We start from the raw sequence: 26200 nt of genomic DNA, 5'->3' as shown, positions 1-26200 counted from the left end.
ATGGCGGCTTACGGTCGCCCCGAGCTGCAGCTGCTGCTCTTACCGTTCGTGTGTCTGTGCGGTTTCGGCTCCGTCCTCGGCCTGAAAGCTGCCGGCGGCCCGGCTGAGCCGCCGCCCAACGTGCCCGTCCTCAGAGCCGCTGACGCCGCAGTCCAGGATGCACCTGCTGCCGTCGCCGCTGCTGGGGCCTCGCAGCCGCGAAGGGCGACTGCTTGGAAGCTGTCGGAGGAGGAGGCCTGCCGGGAGGACTTGACCCGGCTCTGCCCCAAGCACACCTGGACCAATAATCTGGCCGTGCTGGAGTGCCTGCAGGACCGCAGAGAGGTAAGAGGGACGCCGGCACAACTGACACTTTCACACCGCTGCGCGAAGGTGTGATGGGCATTTGCTGGGTGTGTCGCCCCGGTGGGTTATATCCACACCTGGTGACACTGATGTAGAAGTACAACAGCAACAACAAAACATATGTTTATATCTATTTAATTTAATACATACAAGCAGAAAAAACATTATTAGTAATTCATTTTAACGCACATTATTGGACTGTATACAGGTGGAAAAAGTGGATAACCTGTTCTACACATCAATTTCTTTTCTTTTCTGCTCTATAGACACTAACATGACTTCCACTGTGGCTATGAAAGTGTCATTAAGTGCCAATTTATTATTATTAATAATAATAATAATAATAATAATAATAATAATAATAATAAATATATATAATTTATTTCCAAGTCCACCCATCTGTTTCTGCCACTTACCAGACAAAAGTAATATGCACTGATACTCCACCACCTTTAATCTTTAGTGCTTTTACATGCAGATCTGTTAAAAATCATCCCATCATATTCTAGTTCCTGTTCATCAGTATAATGATTTTAAAAATGTGACTGATATAGAAATCAACATTAACCATGCATCAGATTCACATTCATTCATTCATTCATTCATTCATTCATTCATTCATAGGTAATTGATATCTCTCCATTTGTAAATTGTATTTGTATTTAAATTAATGTTTTGTATTTGGCTGCATATGGATTTGTCAAAATGAAGATCCCTGAACAAAACAAGCTTTAAAAAAAATAAAATAATTGATTTATGGGAGGAATATGAATAGTTAAATAATCCTTTATTTATTCATGTATATATTAGTTTGTTTACATTGTCTAAATATGTTACATTTACATTCGTTACTACCTCTTTGTGTGCCGACAGAGTACTTTGTACACAGTACTTTGTGCACAGTGAAGTAATTATCAACCAGTGAGTGTGAGTGTGTCACCTGGCTGTCAGGTGATATTTAACACTCTATAGACGACAACAGTGTCCTACACACACACACATAGACACACATAGACACACATAGACACACAGTTCATGTTTGTAGAGTAAAAAACCAACCAAACAAACAAACAAAAACAAAACTTGTTTAGACAGGAGAAGTTATTCCAGCAGATCAGTTTGTAATGAAAATAAAATGTATTGGGATTTGGGTTCAAAGTCCACTTTGACCTGGCTCTTTCTGTGTAAAGTTTGCCTTCCTGTGTGTGTGTGTGTGTGTGTGTGTGTGTGTGTGTGTGTGTGTGTGTGTGTGTGTGTGTGTGTGTGTGTGTGTGTGTGTGTGTGTGTGTGTGTGTGTGTGTGTGTGTGTGTGTGTGTGTGTGTGTGTGTGTGTGTGTGTGTGTGTGTGTGTGTGTGTTGTCTTTGAAGACACCCATGCTGCAGACATGCAGATTGTGATCAGGCCCTTGACACACTGCCCCTAATTGACCCTTGACAGGAGAAGAAGTTGCTCTTGCACACACTCTGCATTGCCTACAGCAGACGAGCGACCAGCACATACAGTCTACATGACACATTATACACTGCAGCATTTGTTCATCTTGTCAGTAGATCCTCACACATAATCCTATGACCATGTCATGAGTGGTTTCATCATCCAATTTAAATAAGGAAGGTATGTGAGAATGTTCATGTGCTTCTTGTTTGCAAGCTGTGGCTCTTCCAGTCTTCTGATTGGCTGGAGCTAAACATCTAAATCACACCAATCTGGCTCACAAAGGAACAATAACGCTGGGCGAGAGCTGTGGAGAACTGTCTCTGACTGTTAGCTGAACATTGGGCCGTTGTGTTGTGGGCTTATGATGGAGATGGATATGTGTGACAATGGCTGACTGTGACGTGACCTGGAAAGTCTTTTGAGTTTGTGGTTATGACCAGACATGTGTTAAGTCCTCTGTCTTTAAAAGCAGTATTTATTATTTATAAGTGTTTTGCCGTTTACAAATGCTGACTTTACCATTGTGCATTAATGCATAATCAGTGGTTATGTCTGGTGTCAATTCATGTGAAAACACACGAGACCTCGAGTGCAGTTTTATATGTTTTATTGTCCTGCACGATTCTTCTTCCTTTTTCACCATACTGATGACAACACACACACACACACACACACACACACCCCGCTGATGGCCCTGAATGATGCCCTCTTTACTGAGATAATTACATCGCTTCAACAGCAGTAACAGCTGTGGCCTCCTGAAGAGGTAAATGGCTCTGATAAATCTGCTGAGACACACCCCAACACACACACACACACACACTTTAGTAGTTGTGGAACATCAATGCGTGTTTTCACGGCATCCGAGAGTTTATTAGTGGCGATCTGTCCTGAAATGGGACACAAATAAATGTCGGACGATCACTCGGTCAACTGGTTTGCTCAGTGACTCTGCACTGACTCAGTGTGAGGATGCTGATATCCTGGAGCAGTGTTCTGTCTTCTGTCAGCCTCACGGGGGAGGGAGCAGTTTTTCTGTCAGTGCAGCTTTTTTCACTCTGTTGTGCCATGTTGTGCCAACACTGGTTTAGTGGCTTGTGACTCTCTGATTTGAGTCGGCGCTGCATTTTTCTTTTCAAGAAATGGTCACACAAAAGCACTTCTCAGATTCACACAGTTCTCAGATTCTCAGCTGTTCGTTGTTGATCAAATGATCCGCTTTCAATCTTTCTTGTGAAAGAACCGATACTGATTCACAAAATCCTGAGACTGAGCTTTTAATTAATGTAATTTCCCATATTCCCTGTACAAAGTTCATGAGACTACCATGCTTGTGTGAGTCCGCGAGATGGAGCTAACAGCTTAGCTAAAAACAGAGTCTGCACATTTGTTTGTTACTTTGCGATCTATGTTTTAACGCTTTAGTTGGTTTATGTCCTCAATTGTCACCACAAAACAACATGACATCACTCTGCTGGTCTGGAAGAGTCCAGAGGTACGGTGGTCCTTGAATGCAACAGATAGTAGAGTCCAGTTTATGATGGACCTTGAATGCAACAGACAGTAGAGTCCAGAGTTTACGATTGTCCTTGAATGCAGCAGACAGTAGAGTCCAGTGTATGATGGTCCTTGAATGCAGCAGACAGACAGAGTCCAGGGTTTACGATCTTCCTTGAATGCAGCAGACAGACAGATTCCAGAGTTTACTATGGTCTTTGAATGCAGCAGACAGAAGTCCAGAGTTTATGATGGTCCTTGAATGCAGCAGACAGTAGAGTCCAGAGTTTACGATGGTGCTTGAATGCAGCAGACAGTAGAGTCCAGAGTTTACGATGGCCCTTGAATGCAGCAGACAGGCAGTCCAGAGTTTATGATGTTCCTTGAATGCAGCAGGAGAGTTTACGATGGTCCTTGAATGCAACAGACAGAACAGTCGAGTTTATGATGGTCCTTGAATGCAGCAGACAGTAGAGTCCAGAGTTTACGATGGTCCTTGAATACAGCAGAGTCCAGAGTTTACGATGGTCCTTGAATGCAACAGAAGAGTCCAGAGTTTACGATGGTCCATGAATGCAACAGAGAGTAGAATCCAGAGTTTACGATGATCCTTGAATGCAACAGAAGAGTCCAGAGTTTACGATGGTCCTTGAATGCAACACACTTCCAGTCTTCTTCCGAGGAGCAAAGAGGACATGGATGACAGCAAACTGTCAGAAGTTTCTAGGCTGTATATTTTGTACTGTTTTTAATTAATGTTGTTTGAATTAACACTATTCACTAAAACTATATTTCTCATAATGTAGTAAGTCAAAACGTTCTATCTATGTTTTAACGCTTTAGTTGGTTTATGTCCTCAATTGTCACCACAAAACAACATGACATCACTCTGCTGGTCTGGAAGAGTCCAGAGGTACGGTGGTCCTTGAATGCAACAGATAGTAGAGTCCAGTTTATGATGGACCTTGAATGCAACAGACAGTAGAGTCCAGAGTTTACGATTGTCCTTGAATGCAGCAGACAGTAGAGTCCAGTGTATGATGGTCCTTGAATGCAGCAGACAGACAGAGTCCAGGGTTTACGATCTTCCTTGAATGCAGCAGACAGACAGATTCAGAGTTTATGATGTTCCTTGAATGCAGCAGGAGAGTCCAGAGTTTACGACCATCAAGCACCATTTTTAATTAATGTTGTTTGAATTAACACTATTCACTAAAACTATATTTCTCATAATGTAGTAAGTCAAAACGTTCTAGATTCTGTTTAGTTTGCTGATGCTGTTAAATATTTTTCATAACCAAGAAAAAATTGCCATGGAAACAGAATTATAAAAAAATAAATGAATGAATCAATATTGAATGCAAATGAAGTGGGACCTTGTGAATGAGTATCAAATAGATTCAGGAGATTTTATTTCTCACCTAAAAGCCACATTTGAATAAATGAAAACATCAAAGAAATTGCACAGAATGGCTATTGAATTACTGATATTAATCTAACAAAAATGACTGAATATTTGTGCTGCCACAATGCTTTACTGATACTGACATGTGATACATTTAACCTTTTGTCTTTTTCAACAACATCATGATTAACAGATCTTTTTCAGAGTAGTTAAAAGAACCGCAAATGTAATTGTAACATTAATAAACTTTTATTTCACAGCCTTAGATAATATGAGCACTAAACAACTGTGTTTCACTGCTGTCATTAAGAAAGTCTATTGTTTAGTGCGACTGCTTATGCCAGCATTTTATTGTCTCTTCACTCCATATATTTGATCGATTGCTTCTGTATTTATTGTGAGTGGCGTTTTGCCAACTCGGGTGTGTGTGTGTGTGTTCTCGTAAATGATTGAAATGCCCGTGGTAAATGTAGCTTTGCTTCTTTGTCTCTCTTTTTCTGCAGGAAACTGAGCTTGGTCCCGACTGTAACCATGTAAGTGCTACCAAAGTATACACACACACATTCACATGAACACAGATGCATTCCTATCCTTCTATAGTTATGAGGACACTCATAAGCTATTTGTAGACATGAGCTTAAGAAAATGCCAGGACATTTTAGTCTGGACATTGTCTGGAGTCCATGCATATACTGGAGTTTTGACATTCACGTGTGATGAATACACTTTTCTTTTAGGTGAGAGTGAGACGTGAGAAAAAGCTGCTCCTTCCTCAGTGGGTGTGGATTTTCTCTTTTGCTGTGTCCTCACTTGGACGTTGCTGGTAGGAGAATCTCCAGAGAATTTTCAGAGGGACTGTTGTGGACATTTATGTTCACACACACACACATTCCCTCTGGAGAATCCCTGGAGTTCACTGCACATCTGACAGCAGCTATAGTGTTTTCCCTAGATCCTAAACTGAACCGTTTTCTAACCATGAACCGTAAAGGAAAAAATAAGCACATTTAAAGATGAATTTCACAGATATAGTCATTTTTTAAAAAATCGATAAAATAATGGACCAATGCAAAATGGCTCAGTAGCCCCCCCACGGGTCAAACGCCTATGGAGTGGGAGTAAAATTTAGTTGCACCGAATTTCACGAAATTTGGTGGGAATATTGTCTGGCCCAAGGCAGAAAAAAAATCCTCTTGACACCATGACCTCAAATCAACAGGAAGTCGGCCATCTTGGATTTGGCGTATATATCTTGGCGAAGTTTCGTAATTGAAGACCCATCCAAGATCAACAGTTATCAGAATCTTTCGCAGATTCAAAAGGGGCGTGGCCACGGCAGCCATCGGAATTTTGTCGAATTTCACCAAATTTCACCCGGCCAGAACACAGAGTCCAGGGCTTACCTGGCCTGGCGGTGGCGTCGGCGGATGCGAGGTCCCGCACAACGCTGCTTGCAGCTTTAATTCTTGTTGTTATTATTACTCAAAAATCACTATAGATATCTTGATAAAATTGCTTTTGTGAGTATTTAAGGCCACCATAATCGTAAAATAAAAGTCTGATGTCATCGTGACCACAGTCCTAGCCTTGAGAAACCTCAACTGTTCTTTCATCACTCTGTCATTCAGTCGGATGTCGCTGCTCTTTTTGTGGAAAAAGGCTCTTAAAGCCTTGTCTCCGTTGTTCAGAGTCCATGGCAATTAACAGCAAGACAAGTCTATGAAATGTCACAAGGTTAATGGACTACTTGGACTGTCTTTATCGCCACACAGGGAAGCACTGGGTGCAATTAACTTGACACGAGACACGCGCACACACACACACACACCCAGACAGCTGTTGAGTTGTTATTTTATGGGCGTTCTGACTGTCAGTAGCTGTTATCTGTGGCCGCTGCAGCCGGAGCTTCGCTGGCAAGAAAACAATGGACACAATAAATAAAAAAAAAGGCTGAAAAGGTACGGAGAATACAAAAGGAGAAAGGAGAGCGAGAGATTTAGAATCTTCTTCATTCACACAGCTGAGTCTAACTTTCATTGCCCTATAACACCGCTGGGGAATTAAACAATGTATTTATAATAAACTAGTAATGATTCAATGCACACTGGATCTTCTTAAGAGTCAAACAGTGACGACATAAAAAGTTTAAATATTCACAGGTAACAACAATCGTTAACATCTTAACAAATCCCTCTTATGTTTCTTGATGTGCAAGTATAGAAAACATATAAATATCTGTACATCTAACAATAATATTCTTTATTATTGAATTTGTTGTATAAAATGTTAGATGCCCAACATTAGTCCCTAAACTTTTAGATGTACATTCAATCAGTCAGTCCATTCAGAGCCATCATTGCTGCTGTCCAGAAGCCTGGGGACATAAGCAAGGACAGTATTGGTCAAACATAAGGTTTTGCTCAGGGAACTTGAGAGTTGAAAGTGGTCATGACTTGGGGATAAGTCATAAAGGCTTTTAATTTGTTAAGATTAACCTTTAATTTGTTATTAAAAAGTCGATGTATCTACGTTACAGAGGTTGTCTCTAATTATGTTCAAACTCTCTCTCTCTCCATCAGCTTCTGTGGAACTACAAACTCAATCTGACCACAGATCCCAAGTTTGAATCGGTAGCAATGGATGTGTGCAAGAGCACTATCACTGAGGTCAGTCTGCACCCCAATAATTTAAAGTTAATCTGAATGTTAAAAAGTGCCAAAACCTTTTGCACTGTATCGTACATATTTTCAATACATCTTCCCAAACCCTCAGATAAAGGAGTGCAACGAGGAGGAGCGAGGCAGGGGCTACCTGGTGTCCTGTCTGGTGGATCACCGTGGCAACATCAGCGACTACCAGTGCAACCAGTACATCACCAAGATGACCAGCATTGTCTTCAGCGACTACCGACTCATCTGTGGCTTCATGGACAAATGTAAAGAAGACATCAATAACTTGCACTGTGGCAGCATCAATGTAGGACACAAGGTGGGAGGTGTGTGTGTGTGTGTGTGTGTGTGTGTCTGTTCTTGTTTGTGTATCTTTGTGAGGACCAAAAAAGTGTGTAAACAATACAGAGTGAGGACATTTTGTCTGGAGCTCGCATCTTTAAAGGGCTTTTTGGGGATTAAGACATGGTTTTAGGGTTAGATTTGGGTTTACAGGTATACTACTGTTCAAAAGTTTGGGGTCACCTATACAATTTTTCTGGGTTTTCCATTAAAAGTCACACTTTTATCCAGCAAAACTGTTTTCAACTGTGCTAACATCATTGCACAAGGGTTTTCTAATCATTCAATAACCTTCTAACGCGATTAGCAAACACAATGTACCATTAGAAAACCAGACATTTGCAGCTAGAATAGTCGTTTACAACATTAACAATGTATAGAGTGTATTTATGATTCATTTAATGTTATATTCATTGAAAAAAGTGCTTTTCCTTCAAAAAATAAGGACATTTCTAGGTGACCCCAAACCTTTGAACGGTAGTGTGTAGATTAGGGTAAGGGTTAAGGTCAGGCATTTGGTGTGATGTTTAAGGTTAGGGTAATAAGCGAGGGAATGTATTTTGATTATGAGAATGCTGTGCAAATGTGTGTGTGTGTGGATGACATGCTCTGTTGTGCATCCAAGAAAAGGACAAAGACAGAATCGATCATCTAAAATGGAAGTGCAGGCAAAATGTACTGCATTTATGCAGAGCCTTTCCAGACTTAACAACCACCCAAAGTCACATTCACACACACACACACACATTCACACAGTGCTATAATATGCAGAGCTTCTTTTGTCACAGGGCAATTTGTGGTTCAGTGTCTTGGTAGATGGTGTCAAATCTTCAATAATTATTCAGTCATAGAAGACCGAGTTTGAATAAAGGAACACATTAAACTCATGCACAAAAGCAGTGCAATTAAAAATAAATTATATAGTTAATTATATTGATTTGTTGTAGTTTGACATCTGTTCAAAGTGTGTTATTATTATTGTTATTATTATTATTATTATTATTATTATTATAATAACATAATTGCTCTTTAAACCAGAAATAACTTCCTGTGTCAGAGCGTCTGTATGATTCAAGAGCTCAGTTAAAAGATGCAGGGTGATCAAAACAACCACATAGACGCCACCATAAAGAGATGCACATATCCTCTTTACAGTCGCTGCATAACAGTCCGGGGGTTCTGTGTAATCTGTCTGTAGCACATAATCATGACTCACTTCCCTTTGTCGTCTCCCCCTCTTCTTCTTTTGCTCCCTGCTTCTTATCAGGACGTGCACTCTCAGGGTGAAGTGATTGCCTGTCTGGAGAAGGCGATGGTGCGAGAGGCAGAGCAGCAGGATCAGGCTCATCCAATCAAAGAAGTGTGTCAGAGGGCAATCCTCCGCGTGGCCGAGCTGTCGTCGGACGACTTCCACCTCGACCGGCATCTTTACTTCTCCTGCCGAGATGACCGAGAGAGATTCTGCCAGAATGTAAGGAAACAGATTTCTGCAGAATTAATTTGTCAATTTTGATTGTGGCTCCATGTAAGATTCTCTTGCTTTTATATTCCACACAGGTTCAGGCGTCAGAAGGCAAAGTCTATAAGTGTTTGTTCAACCACAAGTTTGAAGATGCCATGTCAGAGAAGGTACGGCAACGAATAAAACACAAGCTTCTGCATTACAATGTGTAGTCACTGACGTTCTCACTTATCCTCCCCAAGTGCCGCGACGCTCTCACGACCCGTCAGAAGCTCATCTCTCAGGACTACAAAGTCAGTTACTCCCTGGCTAAAGCCTGCAAACTGGACCTGAGGAAGCACCGCTGCAGCCTGGACACCAACCTGCCGAGAGCCCGCGAGGCTCGGCTGTCGTACCTGTTGCTTTGCCTGGAGGCTGCTGTCCACCGTGGTGAGCTGGGGAGGGGAAGGGAAGGGAGTGAGGTGGTGAAACAGCTACATAGTGCTATTAAAATGAGATCAATGTGGCTGAAAACGCCAAGAAAAAGCCCACATTAAGTTTTTATTCCCATGCTAAAAATAAATCTGGACGTTTAGCAGTCACGATTTTGGCTTCTCAAGAACCTAATCATCGGATACTGAAAATGTGTTAGCAGTGTTTTGAAAATTACCCAGGAATCCGCAGGGAGTGATGGAAGTTCTGTATGAGAGTATTAAAGGACTCGTATTATACCCTATTTCTCCAATTGAACATAGTTCCCTGGTGTCCTAATGAACATGTCTGTGACATGCTTTGGTCAAAATACCTTATGGATGAAGCACCACAGCAGTTCAATCACTCTGCCAAAACAGCCCTGTTCAGAACGCTCGCTTTTGAGTGTCTTTCTCTTTAAATGCAAATGAGACGCAGTAAACTACGTCAGCGTCACTGAGGCTCCGGCAGCTAACAGGAAGTTAGCATTTGGAAAAGCCATCATTTGCAGACTCTAGCAGGCACATTGCAGTCATATATAAAATGTATCCACTGGACCCGTAAATCCTCTGAGGCTGGAAGTTTGTATAGAACTCTGTGCTCCACTGTGCAGACAAGAATAGAACACTTTGCGGACTTTCGCTCTTCCAGATACTATTGCCCTCGCCTGCACTCTCGCGCTTTTTAGGGACAAATCGAATTATCTCCTGTACTTAGACTGAGGAGGACCACAAAAACATGAGTGAGTCATCTTTTTTCACACTTTGCCTACTCATAGGGCCTCCAGAGTCCCAAATATAAGTATTAAAATGATTCAAAAGTGGATTTTGCGTTATATGTCTGTTCCCCTTTAAGCATTTGCAACATCACAACAAATTGAAGAGATCCATCTAAACTGAAACTGAAAAAAAAAAATATAAATACTCCATTGGTCAGTGTCCAAAAGGCAGGGAATAAGGTCCCTCCCACTTTTTTACAGTGTGTCTTTAAACTTTAAAAGAGTAAAAACAATGATTTTGAAGTTTTCCACTCCAGTTACTGTATTATATGCACTACACAAACCAGGACACAAATACAAGAACAGATTCAGATTCATAATGAGACATTTCTTCCCCCTGATGAAGACAGAGCAGTGTTGGTGTATGTCCGTGTATCACCACCACATACCTGCGTCAGTAATAATCCGATGTTGTGCCGTCCAGGTCGTCCAGTCAGCGGAGAGTGTCAGGGCGAGATGCTGGATTACCGGCGGATGCTGATGGAGGATTTCTCCCTGAGTCCGGAGATTGTGCTCCACTGCCGCACGGAGATCGAGGCCCAGTGCTCCGGTCTGCACCGCAAAGGCCGCACGCTCCACTGCTTGATGAGAATCGGACGCGGCGACCACAGCACTGCCGTCGACAGCGTCTGTCAAAGCGCAGTAAGACACGATGTTCTCTTATGTGTCATTTTTCACATTACTATGTAAAATGGAAATGGCTACAAGTTGAAAATGAAATGAAAATGATATGAATCACTAAAACCTTTTCCCACTGCAGCTGAAGACTCTGATCCAGTCTGCCGACCCCGGAGCCGACTACCGGATTGACCGTGCGCTCAACGAAGCCTGTGAGTCTGTGATCCAGACCGCCTGTAAACACATCCGCACTGGAGACCCAATGTGAGCACAGACACGCACATGTTTATACTGTGTGCACTGAAATGATTGTGTCAGATAATTCTAATCTTTTCTGCATGCTAATTATTAATGAACTGTGGATTCAAGTGTCCTTGTTATATTGTAAGACACAACGTCAGAGCCTGGTCATTTTGTTATTCATACCACCGCTTCTTTACCTGCTGTGATAACATGAGTGTGACACATGATGAAACATTGTGTGTGTGTGTGTGTGTGCAGGATCTTGTCGTGTCTGATGGAGCATCTGTACACGGAGAAGATGGTGGAGGACTGTGAGCTACGACTGCTGGAGCTGCAGTATTTCATATCCAGAGACTGGAAGTGAGTCTGTTGTGTGAATCTCAATCCATCACATCTGAACTACAAGTTATTAAAGTATATTTTAGCCACTCCTGAGCTCCTCTTATCAGGATGAGCATGGACAGATAACTCATCTCTGATCTCTTTGTCATTATTGACACATTTAAGAAAATGGCCCCTTCAAAAATCCCTTTTAAGGGACTTTACTGAAAGATTATTATGAAATTAGTGACACATAAAGCCCAAAATAATCCCATCTACTGCAACTTTCACTTTAAACGAACACTATGTAACGTTCGCTGAGCAGCACCGGCTACTACAAGTGGTTGTTAACTGTAGTGTGTAACTTTTAAATATATAATGTAATATAATATAGCAGTGTTTGCATCTTGCGTTGCCCGGCAACATTACAAATGATGTTAGATCTGTTCTCAAAGATCAAACAGAAGCAGAATAATAACATTAGCGTTAGAGCTGAAACAATTACTTTATTAATTGATTACTAAATTAATCGTGAACTATTTTGATAATCGGTTTGAAGCTTTTTTTCATGATTAAAATAGGATTTCTGATTGTTTCAGCTTCTTAAATGTGAATAGTTTCTTTGTTTCTTTGCTCCATATAACAAAGAAATATTGAAAAATTAATCATTTTGGTTTGTGGACAAAACAAGACGTTCGAGAGCGTCGTCATTTCCAGGTTTGACAAACGTTTTCTGACATTTTATGGACGAAACGATTAATCGATTAATTGGGAAAATAATCGTTAGTTGCGGCTCTAATCAGCAACAGCAAAAATTATGCATTGCAGCTTTAAGTTGTTTTTATGTCCAGGTAAAAAAAAAAAAAACCTATAAGAGTCTTTGCTGTGCCGTACAATGACCTAAAACGTGATCTCCAGCTTTCTAAAACACACGTGTTCTCACTGTAACAAACAAACACAGTTTCTTCACTGAATATCAAACATAAACAGTGTTTTTTTTTTGTTTTTTTTAATGATTTGGGCTGCACCTCTGCCTCTGTCGCACACAGACTGGACCCCATCCTGTATAAGAAGTGTCAGGGCGACGCTGCTCGCCTCTGCCACACCCTCAGCTGGAATGAGACCAGCGAGCTGATGCCTCCCGGCGCCGTCTTTTCCTGCCTCTACCGTCACGCCTATCGCACCGAGGAGCAGGGACGTCGGGTACAATTACACCAACGCTAATAATAGATCACTGCGATGTGTTGGAGTCAGTCTGAGGCATTCCATCGTTGTTTCTCCGAGAGATTGCAATTAGCAGATTTAACTGTGATGTGTTTTTTTGAATTTAACAGGTAAAGCCAGAGGAACCGGTATAGTAATCATCATCAGTATCATAATCCTGGTGAAGGGTTTAAATTATTCATAATAATAATAATAATAATAATAATGATGATGATGATGATGATGGCAAATTACTTAATTTGTGCCTGTTAAACAATGATGGGGAGTTACTATTTTAGATTTTTCTTTTGTGGTAATTTGGGTCATGTAAAAACAAGAGCAATGAAATAATTATTAATTGACAATTAAATTTAAGATCATAGACGATGCTCAATAATGTGAAGGAGGGCATGAGACACGAGGGAAGATTAAAGTACATGATATAAGTGCAGCTAATTGCATTAATCAACAAGGCAATTGGGCTTCACCCCATTCAAGTAAAACAAGCCTCTGGCAACCCCTGCTGGTCATAGTGGCAAGTGTGGAAACACAAACGGACAGAGCCACCAAAAACAACTTCTTTGGAAAATAAGTGTTTACCCTATAGATTTCCCATTTTAATTTTCATCATATTTAATTTTCCAATAAATATGATAATTATATATTATTGTAAATGTAACATCATTTTTTTTTTAATAATGTACAATTGTGTCACTTTAATCAACAGCCGTCAATCAAGCATCAATAATTAATCAATTAAAAACAAATGACATCATCAGAGAAAATCAGAGATTGATCCATCTGAACATTAAGATGATGCTTACTCAATAATCCACCTGTAATAATTATAAATGACGATAATACACAACAGAATAATATTTGTTTTTTCATACACAAAGTTACTTATATTACTAACTTGTCATATTTCTACCTCTGTCTGTGTTTTTGTGTGCGCTCACCTGCAGTTATCGCGAGAGTGTAAGATGGAGGTTCAGCGGATTCTCCACCAGAGGGCGCTGGATGTGAAGTTGGACCCCGAGCTTCAGAAACGCTGCATGACCGACCTCGGCAAGTGGTGCAGCGAGAAGACGGACACGGGACAGGTGAGGACGCAACCCGCAGCTGACGCCTGCTCCGACCGTTTCCTGTTGGGTTTGAACACAGAGCACAAACGTTTGCTTAATCCTAAACTGCAGAAAGAGTCAAAGTTGATTTTAAAGAGCCCATATTATACCCTATTACCCCAAGTTAAACTCGGTCCTGGTGCCCTAATGAACATGTTTGTGTCATGCTTTAGTCAAAATATCATAAGGATGAAGCACAATAGCAGTTCAATAACTCTGCCAAAACAGCCTTTTTCAGAACGCTCGGTTTTGTGCCTGGTCATTTACATGTGAATGAGACCCGGGTAAACACGTCATGCACCGTCGTCCCAACCCCTGCTCCATATACCCCATAGTAATGTCCCTTTACCCGTTGTTACTGCGTTTCACCGTAATGCATAGAGTGACCACAATTTTGGCTTCTCGCGATCATAAAAACATTAGAATCGAAGAAAAACGATTAATGCGCTGCGCGGCGTGTATGTAAATTCCTATGCTAGAAAAACACCTTGAATGCACCAGTGTTACTGCAGCTGCAAGTGAAGTGTGTGGATCAATAATGAGGAGAGAATGTGAAAACACGACAGTAAGGCAGCCTTTGGTTGAGAAGAAATGTAGGACAACATCTACATCTTTCTGCAGTGCTTTCAAACGCGTGCTCTTCATATTATTGATCCACACGTCACTCGCTAAAGGCCACATTACGTAACTGGTGCGTTCAAGGTGTTTTTCTAGCATAGGAATTTACAAACACGATCAACAACAAAGGGCTTGTGAAGCTTGTGAACATTTTTTTCATAAATAAAATATATCCACTGGACACACAAATCCTCTGAGGCTGGAAGTTTGTGTAAAACACTGTGCTCCGCTGTGCAGCCACTCTTCCTCCCTCGCCTGCACTCTCGTATTTCACAGGGACAAGGAGGAGCTACGGTGGAGCTCTGAAGTACTCTGTCAGCCGGACTAAAATGATTAAAAAGTTGATTTTGCACAATATGGGCCCTTTAAGTCTGTGTCCATCTGTTCCAGGAGCTGGAGTGTCTGCAGGATCACCTGGAGGACCTGGTGTCTGCCTGCAGGGACGTCGTTGGCAACCTGACAGAGCTGGAGTCAGAGGTGAGAGGTCACTGAAGGTCCTGAGATTAGCTGGAAATCAGTGTACAATCTTTCTATCACACTATGATTAGTTTTTTTGGTGTCTCAAGTGTGACTTCCTGGCTCTCTTTCTCTTCCTCTATCGGCTGCAGGACATTCAAATCGATGCTCTGCTCATCAGAGCCTGTGAGCCCATCATCCAGAGCCACTGCCATGTGAGTACACACACTGTACACAGTTGTAGTGAAACATTTACACACTGTTCTTACACTCGCATTTAAATTTCCTCCATCAGGACCAAAATCCCTGACAAACTCTTTCCATGCAGATGTAGAAATGTTCATTTTCTGATTCATTCTCATTGAACATCTGTTCAGACTTAACAACTCCCATCACAACCTTCATCTAATGAGTCTCTGCAAGTCCCTGTAAAGCAGTAATAAAATGGTTTACACCATAAAATTGTGTCATTAACCGCTCGGCCACATTTGAATTGCTAATTCTATAAAGTTAGGTTTAAAAAAATCATGTAAAGCTGTCTGAGTGACGTAAGAGGGTGGGGCTTAGCCTACAGAAGCAGCTCCAGAGAGTTCTGAACACAGAGGTTAAGAAATAGTCAAATTTCAGACTTTATTTATACGTAGTTCCTCTGCGTTTCACGCATTTCCACCAGCGAATGCTCTTTTTTTTTCGAATTTCTAAATAAGTATAAAATAAGTATAAGTGTTTAGAAATAATACGTTCATTTTGTATGCGTTTGTTTTTGTGTGTCGCAGGACGTAGCCGACAACCAGATCGATACGGGCGACCTGTTGGAGTGTCTGGTTCAGAACAAGCACCAGAAAGAGATGAACGACAAGTGCGCAGTCGGCGTTACTCACTTCCAGCTGGTCAGTAACCATGGCAACACGTGTGCCTCTCTATTCCCAATTTCATATGTTTACTTTTGTGTCTTTAATATTACTCTGGAGTTTTCTGTTGTTGTTTCTGTTCCTGTGATAAAGCTGACTATATTTTATGGTTGATTTTATTGTCTCCCACTGTGATAATAAACTATCAAAATGTACAGAAGGACCAAAGTGTGAAATGGAACCCTTTCTCTGTCTCTCTCTCATGTTTCAGATTCAAATGAAGGATTTCAGATTCTCCTATAAATTTAAGATGTCCTGTAAGGAGGACGTTTTGCGCTTGTGTCCAAACATTAAGAAAAAGTGAGTCAATTATCCATGAAAACATCCTGAAAACTCCCATTTACATTTGAAGCTTTTTTTCTGGTTGGTTTAAAGTTTGGATCTTTAATCACATCTCTTCTTCCGCCCTGCAGGGTGGATGTGGTCATCTGCCTCAGCACCACGGTGAGGAACGACACGCTGCAGGACGCCAGGGAGCAGCGGGTGTCTCTGAAGTGTCGTAAACAGCTGAGGGTGGAGGAGCTGGAGATGGTAAATGACCTTCTTCATAACTCCTCAAACACAGAGCTGAGACCTCACTTTTTTAATTGAAATCTCTCTCCTGTAGTAAGTATTATTAGAATGAATATACTATACCGTCACCCTCAATAATCATCTCAACATCTTCTTTTTAAAACATGGCGAAATGAAATTATCTGTAAATAGCTACACAATTTTTAAGGTAAGGAAGTTTAAATCTACACAATTTGCAAAAATTATTACTGGGCAGCTCAACTCAAAACAATAATGTTGTGTTTATTGTTGTTACTATTGATAGTCCTACTTTGAATTGTTAAAATTAAAAGTTTCATTGTTAAAATTAAAAGTTTCATTGTTAAAATTAAATTTCCCAGCCACTGGTGACCAAAAATAAATGTTAAAAAAAGTGAAAACTTAAAATGAAAACATTGTCAACAAGGCAATCAGAGATGGCAGACTTCACCCCCATTCACTTAACAAGCCTCTGGCGCCCTCTGCTGGTCATATTGGCAAGTGCAAGTGTCCACGCATAAACAGACAGACAGAGCCACCAAAAACACTCCAGGGGTGAAGTAAAAAATAAAAAAAATAAACTCATTATCAATAGCTACTAAAATTATGGTAAACCTAGAATTTTATCAAGTTAAAGATATTGTACAATAAATTGAGAGACGCACTTTAAAATAATCCCAACAACTCACTTACTCAAGAATGGAAGTTACATTCACACACGATCAAAACATGGGAAAATATATATTAAAAAAAACAATAACTGAAAGAAAATGAGGTGAATTGTTTGTGTCTAGTCATAAACTGGAGAGAATTGGAGTGGAAAAAGAAAATGAGATATTTAAGAAGACTGGTCACAATGGCCAGATATATATATATATACAAAATGGTGTCTGTGGTGACGAGGAAGCTGTTGGGCTCATGGGGATCCTTTCCCCCCTCCAGGGATTCAAATACATGAAAAGAGATTGTTCCTATTTTAATTATTAATGTTATCCTGTGGTTTCAGCCACAACCTCAAACATAAAACAATGGCAGCAGAAGCTGAATGCAGTGTTTGTGATCAAAACAAACCTTTCTCCTGTTTCCTCCTCTCAGTCTGAGGACATCCGCTTGGACCCAGAGTTGTATGAGCCGTGCAAATCTGACATCAGTCGCTTTTGTCCCAACATGAACTTTGGCAACGCTCAGGTAACGGAGATTATAAACAGTTAAACATGTTAAACACTAATCTCAGAAATTCCTCACTTCAGATTGTCTCATCTCTTGCTCTCTCCCCTTTCTCCTCCTCGTCCTAATCCCCCGCTCGTCTCAGATGATCGAGTGTCTGAAGGACCAGAAGAAGCAGCTCAGTCAGCGTTGTCACCAGAGGATCTTCAGGCTTCAGGAGGGAGAGATGAACGACCCGGAGCTCGACTACCAGCTCATGAGGGTCTGCAAGCAGATGATTAAGGTGCTTTTGTGGAAATAACTGATTATTATACATATTTACCAACCTGAACCACAGGTTACAAATCTGTTCTCTCTCTGAGAGGAGTGGAAGCAGCAGATAAACAAAGATTTACGCTATGTACAAATAACTAACAATGCTGTTGTGAAATATAAGGTCATGTTTGTTCTACTCTTGATATAGGGTAGAATGACTGTTTAAAGATTAATTGAGTAATCGTTTGGTCCATACAACGTCATAAAATGTTGAAAAACGTCGATCAGTGTCAAACCTGGAAATTATGATGTTCTCAAATGTCTCGTTTCCGTCCTCGTCTCAAAATGATTCAGTTTAAATGATTTCTTTGTTATGTGGAGCAAAGAAACAAAGAAAATATTCACATTTAAGAAGCTAAAACAATCAGAAATCTTGTTTTAATCGTGAAAAAAAGCATCAATTGTTTCAGCTCTAGTGTAAAATTAAAGATGGTGGTTCCCCATATAATAAGATCTGAATTAATGCATTAATCAAATGATGTAGTGAAATAATCAGGTTTTTTGTTGTTTTTTAAAAAAAACAATGGTTCGGAGAAACTCGTTAAACGTTAAATTTTTAAAAATGTGTTGCCTCTTATAAACAGTTTTTTATTTTAATTATGAAAACTAATTATCAATGAAAAACAAATGTAGAGGAATACAACGTTAACCCTTTAAGAAAAAAGAAAAAGAAAAATGATTTCTTTGCATTAAATTTTTTTTTTAATTAGCCCCTACAATATTTCAGATACAGACCTCTACCAAACGGTTGAGACGTCTGTTCATAATAAACCAGGTTTGCATAATTCATTAAGTACAACATTCAGAACAAGTCACATTAATTTAGTGTTAGTGAGTTCAGCTTGATGCATTTTTCAGTGCGATATAGTGACTTAAAGTGTGGTCGACCAAATGGTTGAGTAGAACCTTAAAGGGTTAATGTGACATAAGTAATTAGTAAACATTTAGCACGTATTAACACCTTATGTAGTAAAAATCTTAATTCATGTCGTAACAGAGGTAGAATAAGATTATGTAGAATAAGGTGTAAATACATGCTTAATGATTACTAATAAAGGGCTAGTATGCTACTTATATATGTTAGTAAGCACCGAGTTAATGGTGAATATTTGTTCCCTAATCTAAAGTGTGACCGTGTTTTACCAGTTACCTTTTTTTTACCGGTTTGCTTCTTGTCTTTATCTGCAGCGCTTCTGCACCGAGGCGGACGCCCGGAACGTCCTTCAGTGTCTGAAACAGAACAAAAACAGTGAGCTGATGGACCCCAAATGTAAACAGATGATCACGAAGAGACAGATCACACAGAACACAGGTATATACACACACACACACACACACACACACACACACAAGAATAAGAAAAATTAAGAATGATATCTGACTCACACGTCTCCATGCACCCGCACCTCTTCTTCATCCTTCTCCTCCAGACTTCAGGTTGAACCCGGTGCTGAGAAAAGCCTGTCGAGCCGACATCCCCAAGTTCTGCCAGACCATCCTGAACAAGGCGAGTGAGGACACGGAGCTGGAGGGTCAGGTCATCGCCTGCCTCAAACTCAAATACGCTGACCAGGTAAGACACCGACGGAGAAACTCTGTCACTTTATTGGAACACATCCAGAAAATACACTGCCGTTCAAAAGTTTGGGCTCACCTATATACGATTTGTTTGTGTTTTCCATTAAAAGTCACACTTTTATTCATCAAGAGTTGCAAAATTAATAGAAAATATAGTCAAGACATTGACAAGATTATAAATAATGATTTTTTTATTCAAAATAATAGTTTTCAGCTGTGCTTACATCATTGCACAAGGGTTTTATAATCGTCCAATAGCCTTCTAACACGATTAGCAAACACAATGTACCATTAGAACACTGGAAATGGGCCTCTATACACCTATGTACATATTCCATTAAAAACCAGACGTTTGCAGCTAGAATAGTCGTTTACCACATTAACAATGTATAGAGTGTATTTCTGATTCATTTAATGTTATATTCATTGAAAAAAAGTGCTTTTCTTTCAAAAATAAGGACATTTCTTAGTGATGAGAAACATGTATGTAGTTTTAAAATAAACAAAACTGCTTCTACAGGTTCAAGTGTCAAGTATTTAGTGTGACCGACTCTTATAAATATTATAAATGTTACTGGTAAAACTTTGACCTAATAATTAATGTCGACAAATATCTATTTATCTATCTGTTAAAATGTCTATTACACCAGGTTTATTCACTCTAATCCAAATGATCACAGAATGTGACGGACATCAAAACCACAAAAGCTTTAGCACATTACTGTATATGCAATAAAAATGGTGTATTAAAAGTTACATTTGAGTTAATGCTTTAATGTACTCCTAAAACTACTACTATGTACATGATCCTCTTTTTGTCTTTCGTTGACCTATATTTATGGACTTTTGTACACATAAACAGCCAACATATGAACATATGGCAGAATGAAAAATATAATAATAATAATGACAATTTTAATAATACTTAAAGGACAAAGAAAATAAAGGAATAAAATAAAATGAATATTACAATAAAATAAATAAATAAACCCACAGTACTCTTCATATAGGGTATTCCCCACATTTAATTACATATTTTCATTATCTCACTCTCTTGAGTTTCTCAGGAGCCAGACTTGATGTTAACTTATTTTAAGCAGTGGTCAAGAGAGAGGACGCATCAACTTTTAAATGTATCTCCGGTCAAATGAAAGAGTCATAAATGTTTCAGTGATTGCTGTTAAAATTGTGTTTTTTTTGTGGTGTTGCAGAGATTGTCGACAGACTGCGAAGACCAAATCAGAGTGATTCTGCAGGAGTCGGCGTTGGACTACAGACTGGACCCTCAGCTGCAGATGCACTGCTCTGATGAGGTAAAAGCACAAACTCATTCTGTTGTTTTTTTTTTTGGTTACAGCTGGATTTAAATGCTTCATTGTTTTCATTCAGGATAAAATAATAGATTTTTCTTATCCTGCAGATCTCTAAGTTGTGTGTGGAAGAGGCTGCAGCTCAGGAGCAGACCGGACAGGTGGAAGAGTGTCTTAAAGTCAACCTGCTGAAAATCAAACAGGACGCCTGTAAAAAGGTTCATATTATGTTGTTATGGTCCTGTCCATGAGTGTGTAGAAGTTAAGTGAGTGGGGGAACTCAAAAAGTGCTGATGCTCATAAAATAAAAAATAAATATACAATACAGTCAATTGGCAAAAAGTACTCACTTGGTAGAGGGACAGGGTGTGAGCCGGAAAAAGAACACATTCCATTTTTATGCAGATCTGGGTTGCCTTTTAAAAACCAGTCAGGATAAAGTTGGTACTACTTAATTTGTCATTTTTATTGTGTGGATTTGTCACTAATGGATCACAACTACTCGTCGTCGTTTTGCTGAAACTCTCCTCGTAAATGAGAGGAAAAGCGAACGTGACGCGACCTCCTGACGGTCTTTTATTGTTTCAATTGAGAGAAATGAGTTTAAATAACAAGTTATTTTGTACATTTCTATCACAATACTCTTATTTTTGTGCCTGCATTATATTACATATCAGCTCTTATGGTGTGGCCTGTCTTCTACCTTAGCTGAGCATTCTCTGTTGGAAGGAAAGTCAGTGGCTGCAGTTGACAGATTCATTTAATTCATTTATTTTTTTAAATCCATTTTTGTTTCACAAAAAGAGAAGAACTAAGTTGTGTCAGTGTTGGTTCTCAGTCTTCTACAGCTGTAAGAACTATTTCTATTTTTAAATATAGGCTCCAATATAGACAGTCCTGGTCTAAATACAGTGAGGTCCATAAATATTGGGACATCGACACAAAATACCTTTTCAGTCAACTGTCCCATTACTTTTGGTCCCCTAAAAAGTGGGAGGCGCACATAGAAAGTGTTGTATTTCCTACACCGTTCACTTGATTTGGATGTAAATGCCCTCAAATTAAAGCTGAAAGTGTGCAGTTAAAGCACATCTTGATCGTTTCATTCCAAATCTATTGTATTGACGTATAGAGCCCCAAAAAATAGAATAGTGTCAATATCCCAATATTTATGGAACTGACTGTATAATGAGTTTCAGTGTGGACTCACCTGTGCTTTGTTTGTCCATGTTTCTGTTGATCTGTGCAGGAAGTCCTGAACATGCTGAAGGAGAGTAAGGCGGACATCTTTGTGGACCCGGTCCTTCACACTGCCTGTGCTCTGGACCTCAAACACCACTGTGCTGCGATCACACCCGGCAGAGGGCGACGTGGGTGCTTTTTTCACATTCCATTTCACATTTTAAAGGACTTAGAGACGGCACCTGTCAGATATAGTTATACATTACTGTACATCTCACTAGGCCGTGGTTTAGCAGCCCCACTGTGGTTGAACGTTCTCCCTCCTTCTCACTGCACAGAGATGTCGTGTCTGATGGAGGCGTTACAGGACAGGAGAGTTCGTTTGCAGCCGGAGTGTAAGAAAAGACTTCAAGACCGCATCGACATGTGGAGCTATGCTGCAAAGGTGAAGAACCTTACAACCTTCTTATGGTTTTTTTTCTGCAGAACCTTAAACGTCACAACTAATCCATCCATCAATCTTCTACCACTTTATCCTCCACATGAAGGTCGCAGGTGGCTGCTGTGCTAATCTCAGCCGACATAAGGCAATAGGCGGGATCGCCAGTATCAAAACTAATATTGTACTATATTTACATCTAGATTGTTATAAATTAGTAACAAACGTTTCCATGACAACTGACTGGGGAAAAAAAAAAGACTCATATGACGTCATGTTGACGTACCATGACACCGGAGTTAGATTCGTTAGCTGCATTAGCTCCTTTTAGCGCCGGTTAGCACGCCTATAGTTGAACTGGAGCGGCCTGTTTATGAAAGGAAAAGAGCAGCGTAACTGTGTACTGCGTATGTGTGCTTCCGTTTTTTTTTTAAAGTTTAGCGTGACTTTAGAGACTCGTTTTAAAGGCGCCATATGTAAGAATGTGGCCAAAAACGGTTACTACATTCAAATTCAAAATACCGAGGTCTTTTAGGTTTTGTTTTCAGACGTAACTGACAACCCGTGGTTGCTCGGCAGCTGAGACTCTACTGACTGCAATGATTGGTAGACGGCGGTAGGTGGCGCCACATGCCAAAACATGATTTCAAAACATAAACATGATTTGCAGTCTGCAAAATATTTTTTTTAATGCAAATATTTTGTCTGTACTGTTGTTGGTGAGTTCAGTTTGTTATATGAACATTATTCCTGAGTCTCTGTGACATATTAGGAGGATTTTATGGCCAGTTGCTTTAGATTTATTACGTAATGCACCTTTAACTATCGGGAGTCATGTAAACATCCGGTCAGTCATCAGTGGAAATGCGTCGTTGAATAATATTGGTTGTACGCCCTTTGCGTTGCGGCGAATACTGCATGTATTTTTCTGTGGGCGCTTGGGTTTTCTAGTTTCCTCGTACATTTCAAAAACAAGCAGAGGTTGAATGGAAACTCTAAATTGATTGTTTTGACTGTGAGAATGTCAGGTTATTTGTAGAGCTGCCCTTTTCTTTTAATAAACAGACCGCTCCAGTTCGACTGTAGGCGCGGTAACGGCGCTTAAATGAGCTAAGGGAGCTAACGGAGCTAACTGGAAAACTCCGGTGTCGCGGCACGTAAACATGACGTCATACGCTTCTATTAACGCGCGTTAACCTTTTGCACAGCACTAGTAAATATTTGCTATTCTCTCTCAAACATGTTTTACAGCTAGAAAAACCAAAAAATGTGTTTCTGTGACGCAGCAGTAACCTTCCTCTCTGACCTCTAGGTGGCGCCAGCAGAGGGCTTCTCAGACTTGGCCGTGCAGGTGATGACGTCGCCGTCCAAGAACTACATCCTGCTCATGATCGCGCTGAGCGTGAGCATCCTCTTCACGGTGGGGCTGCTGTGCGGTCGCATCACCAAGCGAGTGACCAGAGAACTGAAGGACCGGTAGAGGACGCGGCGCTCCGAAGCTTCAACAAACACTCGCATTGTCCCCGTTTCTTCCTTCTCTTCTTCCTTCTCCTCCTCCTCTTGGCCTTTTTCTCAGATGCTCAGTCTGTAAACAGCCGAACCTGCACAGTGCCAACACCAGTGCCCACATCTGGATCCCCCCCTCCTTGGTTTAAAACTATTTATATCGAACATGCAGAGCATTTTTTTTTCTCGTTGGAAAATATTCATCGTTTTTGGGAAAGCACTTATTGTTTCATTTCTGATCCTGCCCCTCACATACAAATCTACTCGAGGATGTGGTCTGGGGTCAGGTGGCGTGAAGTCGTCCAGCAACATTTCTGAGGGCTGTCCCTGATGTTTGGATATCTTTGTGGAGCGGGAGTGAGAACGTTTCGGCAGATGAATTCTGAAACATTCCTGTTTCTTTGAAAGTCCTGTCCTCTCTTCGCTCCACCTGACGATGAAGTTTCAGGCTGGTCGCCATCTTCAGGAACGCTGTGTGTGTGTGTGTGCATGTTTCCGTTGAATCTCCATTAAAATGTGAATTAATTCATTGCAAATCTTTATATTTTATGCCTTATTTATTGTTGATTTTCCAGATGAATAAACGGGAACCGTTTCATGCGGTTGTTCAGATTAACGAACGTTGGGAGGCTTGAGTGTTCAGATTACACTGGAGAGGGTAAAGGGGGGAGTTCTTTGAGGTTGTGGATTTGTTTTATTTTTGACAATGACCTGTTGAGCCTTTATTTGCATTTCTGTTTTACGAACCAATCCTGTCACGTAACACGGAAATGCCTGGTTTTCTTTGTTATGTGAGGGATTAAAGTTGTGAAGTTGAGGAGGAGACTAAACTGAGGATTCCATTTGCACAAATTATTCTAGTCTAACACATTTCCAATAACACCATGCTATGGCTGTGCCACCATTATAAAACCTGCCCCAAGCTGCTAATCCATCCAAAATGGGCTTTATTCTAAATTAGGAAAAAACCCGATATGACTGCAGCAACTGTAAAGAGCCTTAAAACGAGTGAAAATAAAACCAAATTGACAACAGAGAGACACACAAGAGCCAGAAATAGTGTCATTTTGTATGTAAGAGTAAGAGGATGGATGTCCATTATGATCTTTCTACTGCTGTGGGACACCTGGAATTTTACAGTGATTTATTGATGTTTTTTGATAAAGAGTTTTTCAATAGTTTTGATGTTTATTTGGCCTAGAACCACATTAACACGTGTGTCCCCCCCTCAGCGCTCACATTAATCCTGAATGTGTTTGTTTGTATTTAACAAATCAGATGTAATCGGTACATAAAAACACTGCTGGGCTCGTCTTCCCCCCCTCCCCCCATTGTTTCCAGTCTTTGTGTTAAGCTTTGGAATTAAACCGAGACAAACTGGGTTAACTGGAATATTCTGTTATAGTTTGAATTTGGATTAGACGGATTGATTTGAATACATGTAAACATTAATCACTTGAAAACAAGAGAGAGTAAAACCACTCACCTTATAGAAACTGAAAAGAATTAAACATGTGGGTTTTTTAATTGATGAATATTTCATTTTTGCACTTTTGGCCTTCGTTTGCTGACTTTTTTTAAAAATTATTTCTGAAAGGCGACTTTATATCAAAGCTTTTACAGCTTACATGCATGAATGATTCAAAATCAAGTCAAAGACTAGAAAGTGACATAGTCCACGATGTTTTCTGCTCACACACATAAGGGATTTTGACAGCGTTGATTCAGAGCAGTTCTAAGACAAAGGTCATACTCCGTTTTGCACTGGACTGCACGCGTGTACAAACATAATCAGTGTGCAGTTTGTTGGTCGTGTTTCTTTCTTTTTTTAAAAATATATTTTGCCATGAGATATGAAAACGCAACAGAATTATCGTGAGTTTTGATTTTGCTGTAAAGAAAATTTGTCAATTTAATAAAAAAAAATGTCTGCAGATTTTCCAATTTTTTTTTGTCTCAGTCCTGGTTCAATATCACAAAATATTCAGTGCATGATGGAAAATTTTCTGAGCAGCAGCGCCCTCTGTAGACAGGTTTTGTAATTCATTCTGTGCAGGTAATTACAAAAAATAATTGCCAAGTGTAATTTAATATATTATATTCTTCTATGCAAGTGTGGAAAATATGGAAGAGGTAAAACTTAGCCTTGATAATAAAACATATCCTCAAAGTAAGTCGAAATTATGAGATGAAAAGTCATGATTATGAGAAAAAAAAAGCTGAAATTTAGATAAAAAGTCATAATTATGAAATTAGAAAATGTCGAAATGATGAGATAAAAAGTCAATCATG

At 40.0% G+C, this 26200-nt stretch overlaps 1 protein-coding gene across 2 annotated transcripts; it reads left to right on the top strand.

The window, feature by feature from the left end:
• Window positions 1-25713, top strand: LOC310936376 (Golgi apparatus protein 1-like; the record flags this gene model as incomplete). 2 transcript variants are annotated; one of them, XM_083900428.1, is made up of 26 exons in its annotated part: window positions 1-324; window positions 5189-5218; window positions 7265-7351; window positions 7458-7673; window positions 8964-9167; window positions 9254-9325; window positions 9401-9587; window positions 10811-11028; window positions 11147-11268; window positions 11506-11607; window positions 12618-12771; window positions 13737-13874; window positions 14904-14990; window positions 15122-15184; window positions 15746-15859; window positions 16092-16180; window positions 16294-16411; window positions 17507-17599; window positions 17724-17861; window positions 19082-19205; window positions 19324-19466; window positions 20683-20784; window positions 20892-20999; window positions 22031-22151; window positions 22302-22408; window positions 23715-25713. In XM_083900428.1, the coding sequence occupies 26 exons, from the start codon at window positions 1-3 to the stop codon at window positions 23880-23882; spliced, it is 3429 nt and encodes a 1142-aa protein (XP_083756554.1). In that variant the 3' UTR covers window positions 23883-25713. The 2 variants fall into 2 exon arrangements, with proteins under 2 accessions (XP_083756554.1, XP_083756555.1); XM_083900429.1 differs by lacking the exon at window positions 5189-5218.
• Between the last annotated feature and the right edge of the window lie 487 nt (window positions 25714-26200).

The sequence above is a fragment of the Microchirus variegatus genome (assembly GCF_963457635.1).
Source record: "Microchirus variegatus genome assembly, chromosome: 14".
In the NCBI taxonomy this organism is placed as follows: Eukaryota; Metazoa; Chordata; class Actinopteri; order Pleuronectiformes; family Soleidae; genus Microchirus; species Microchirus variegatus.
This window is presented reverse-complemented; position numbering and strand designations above follow the sequence as displayed.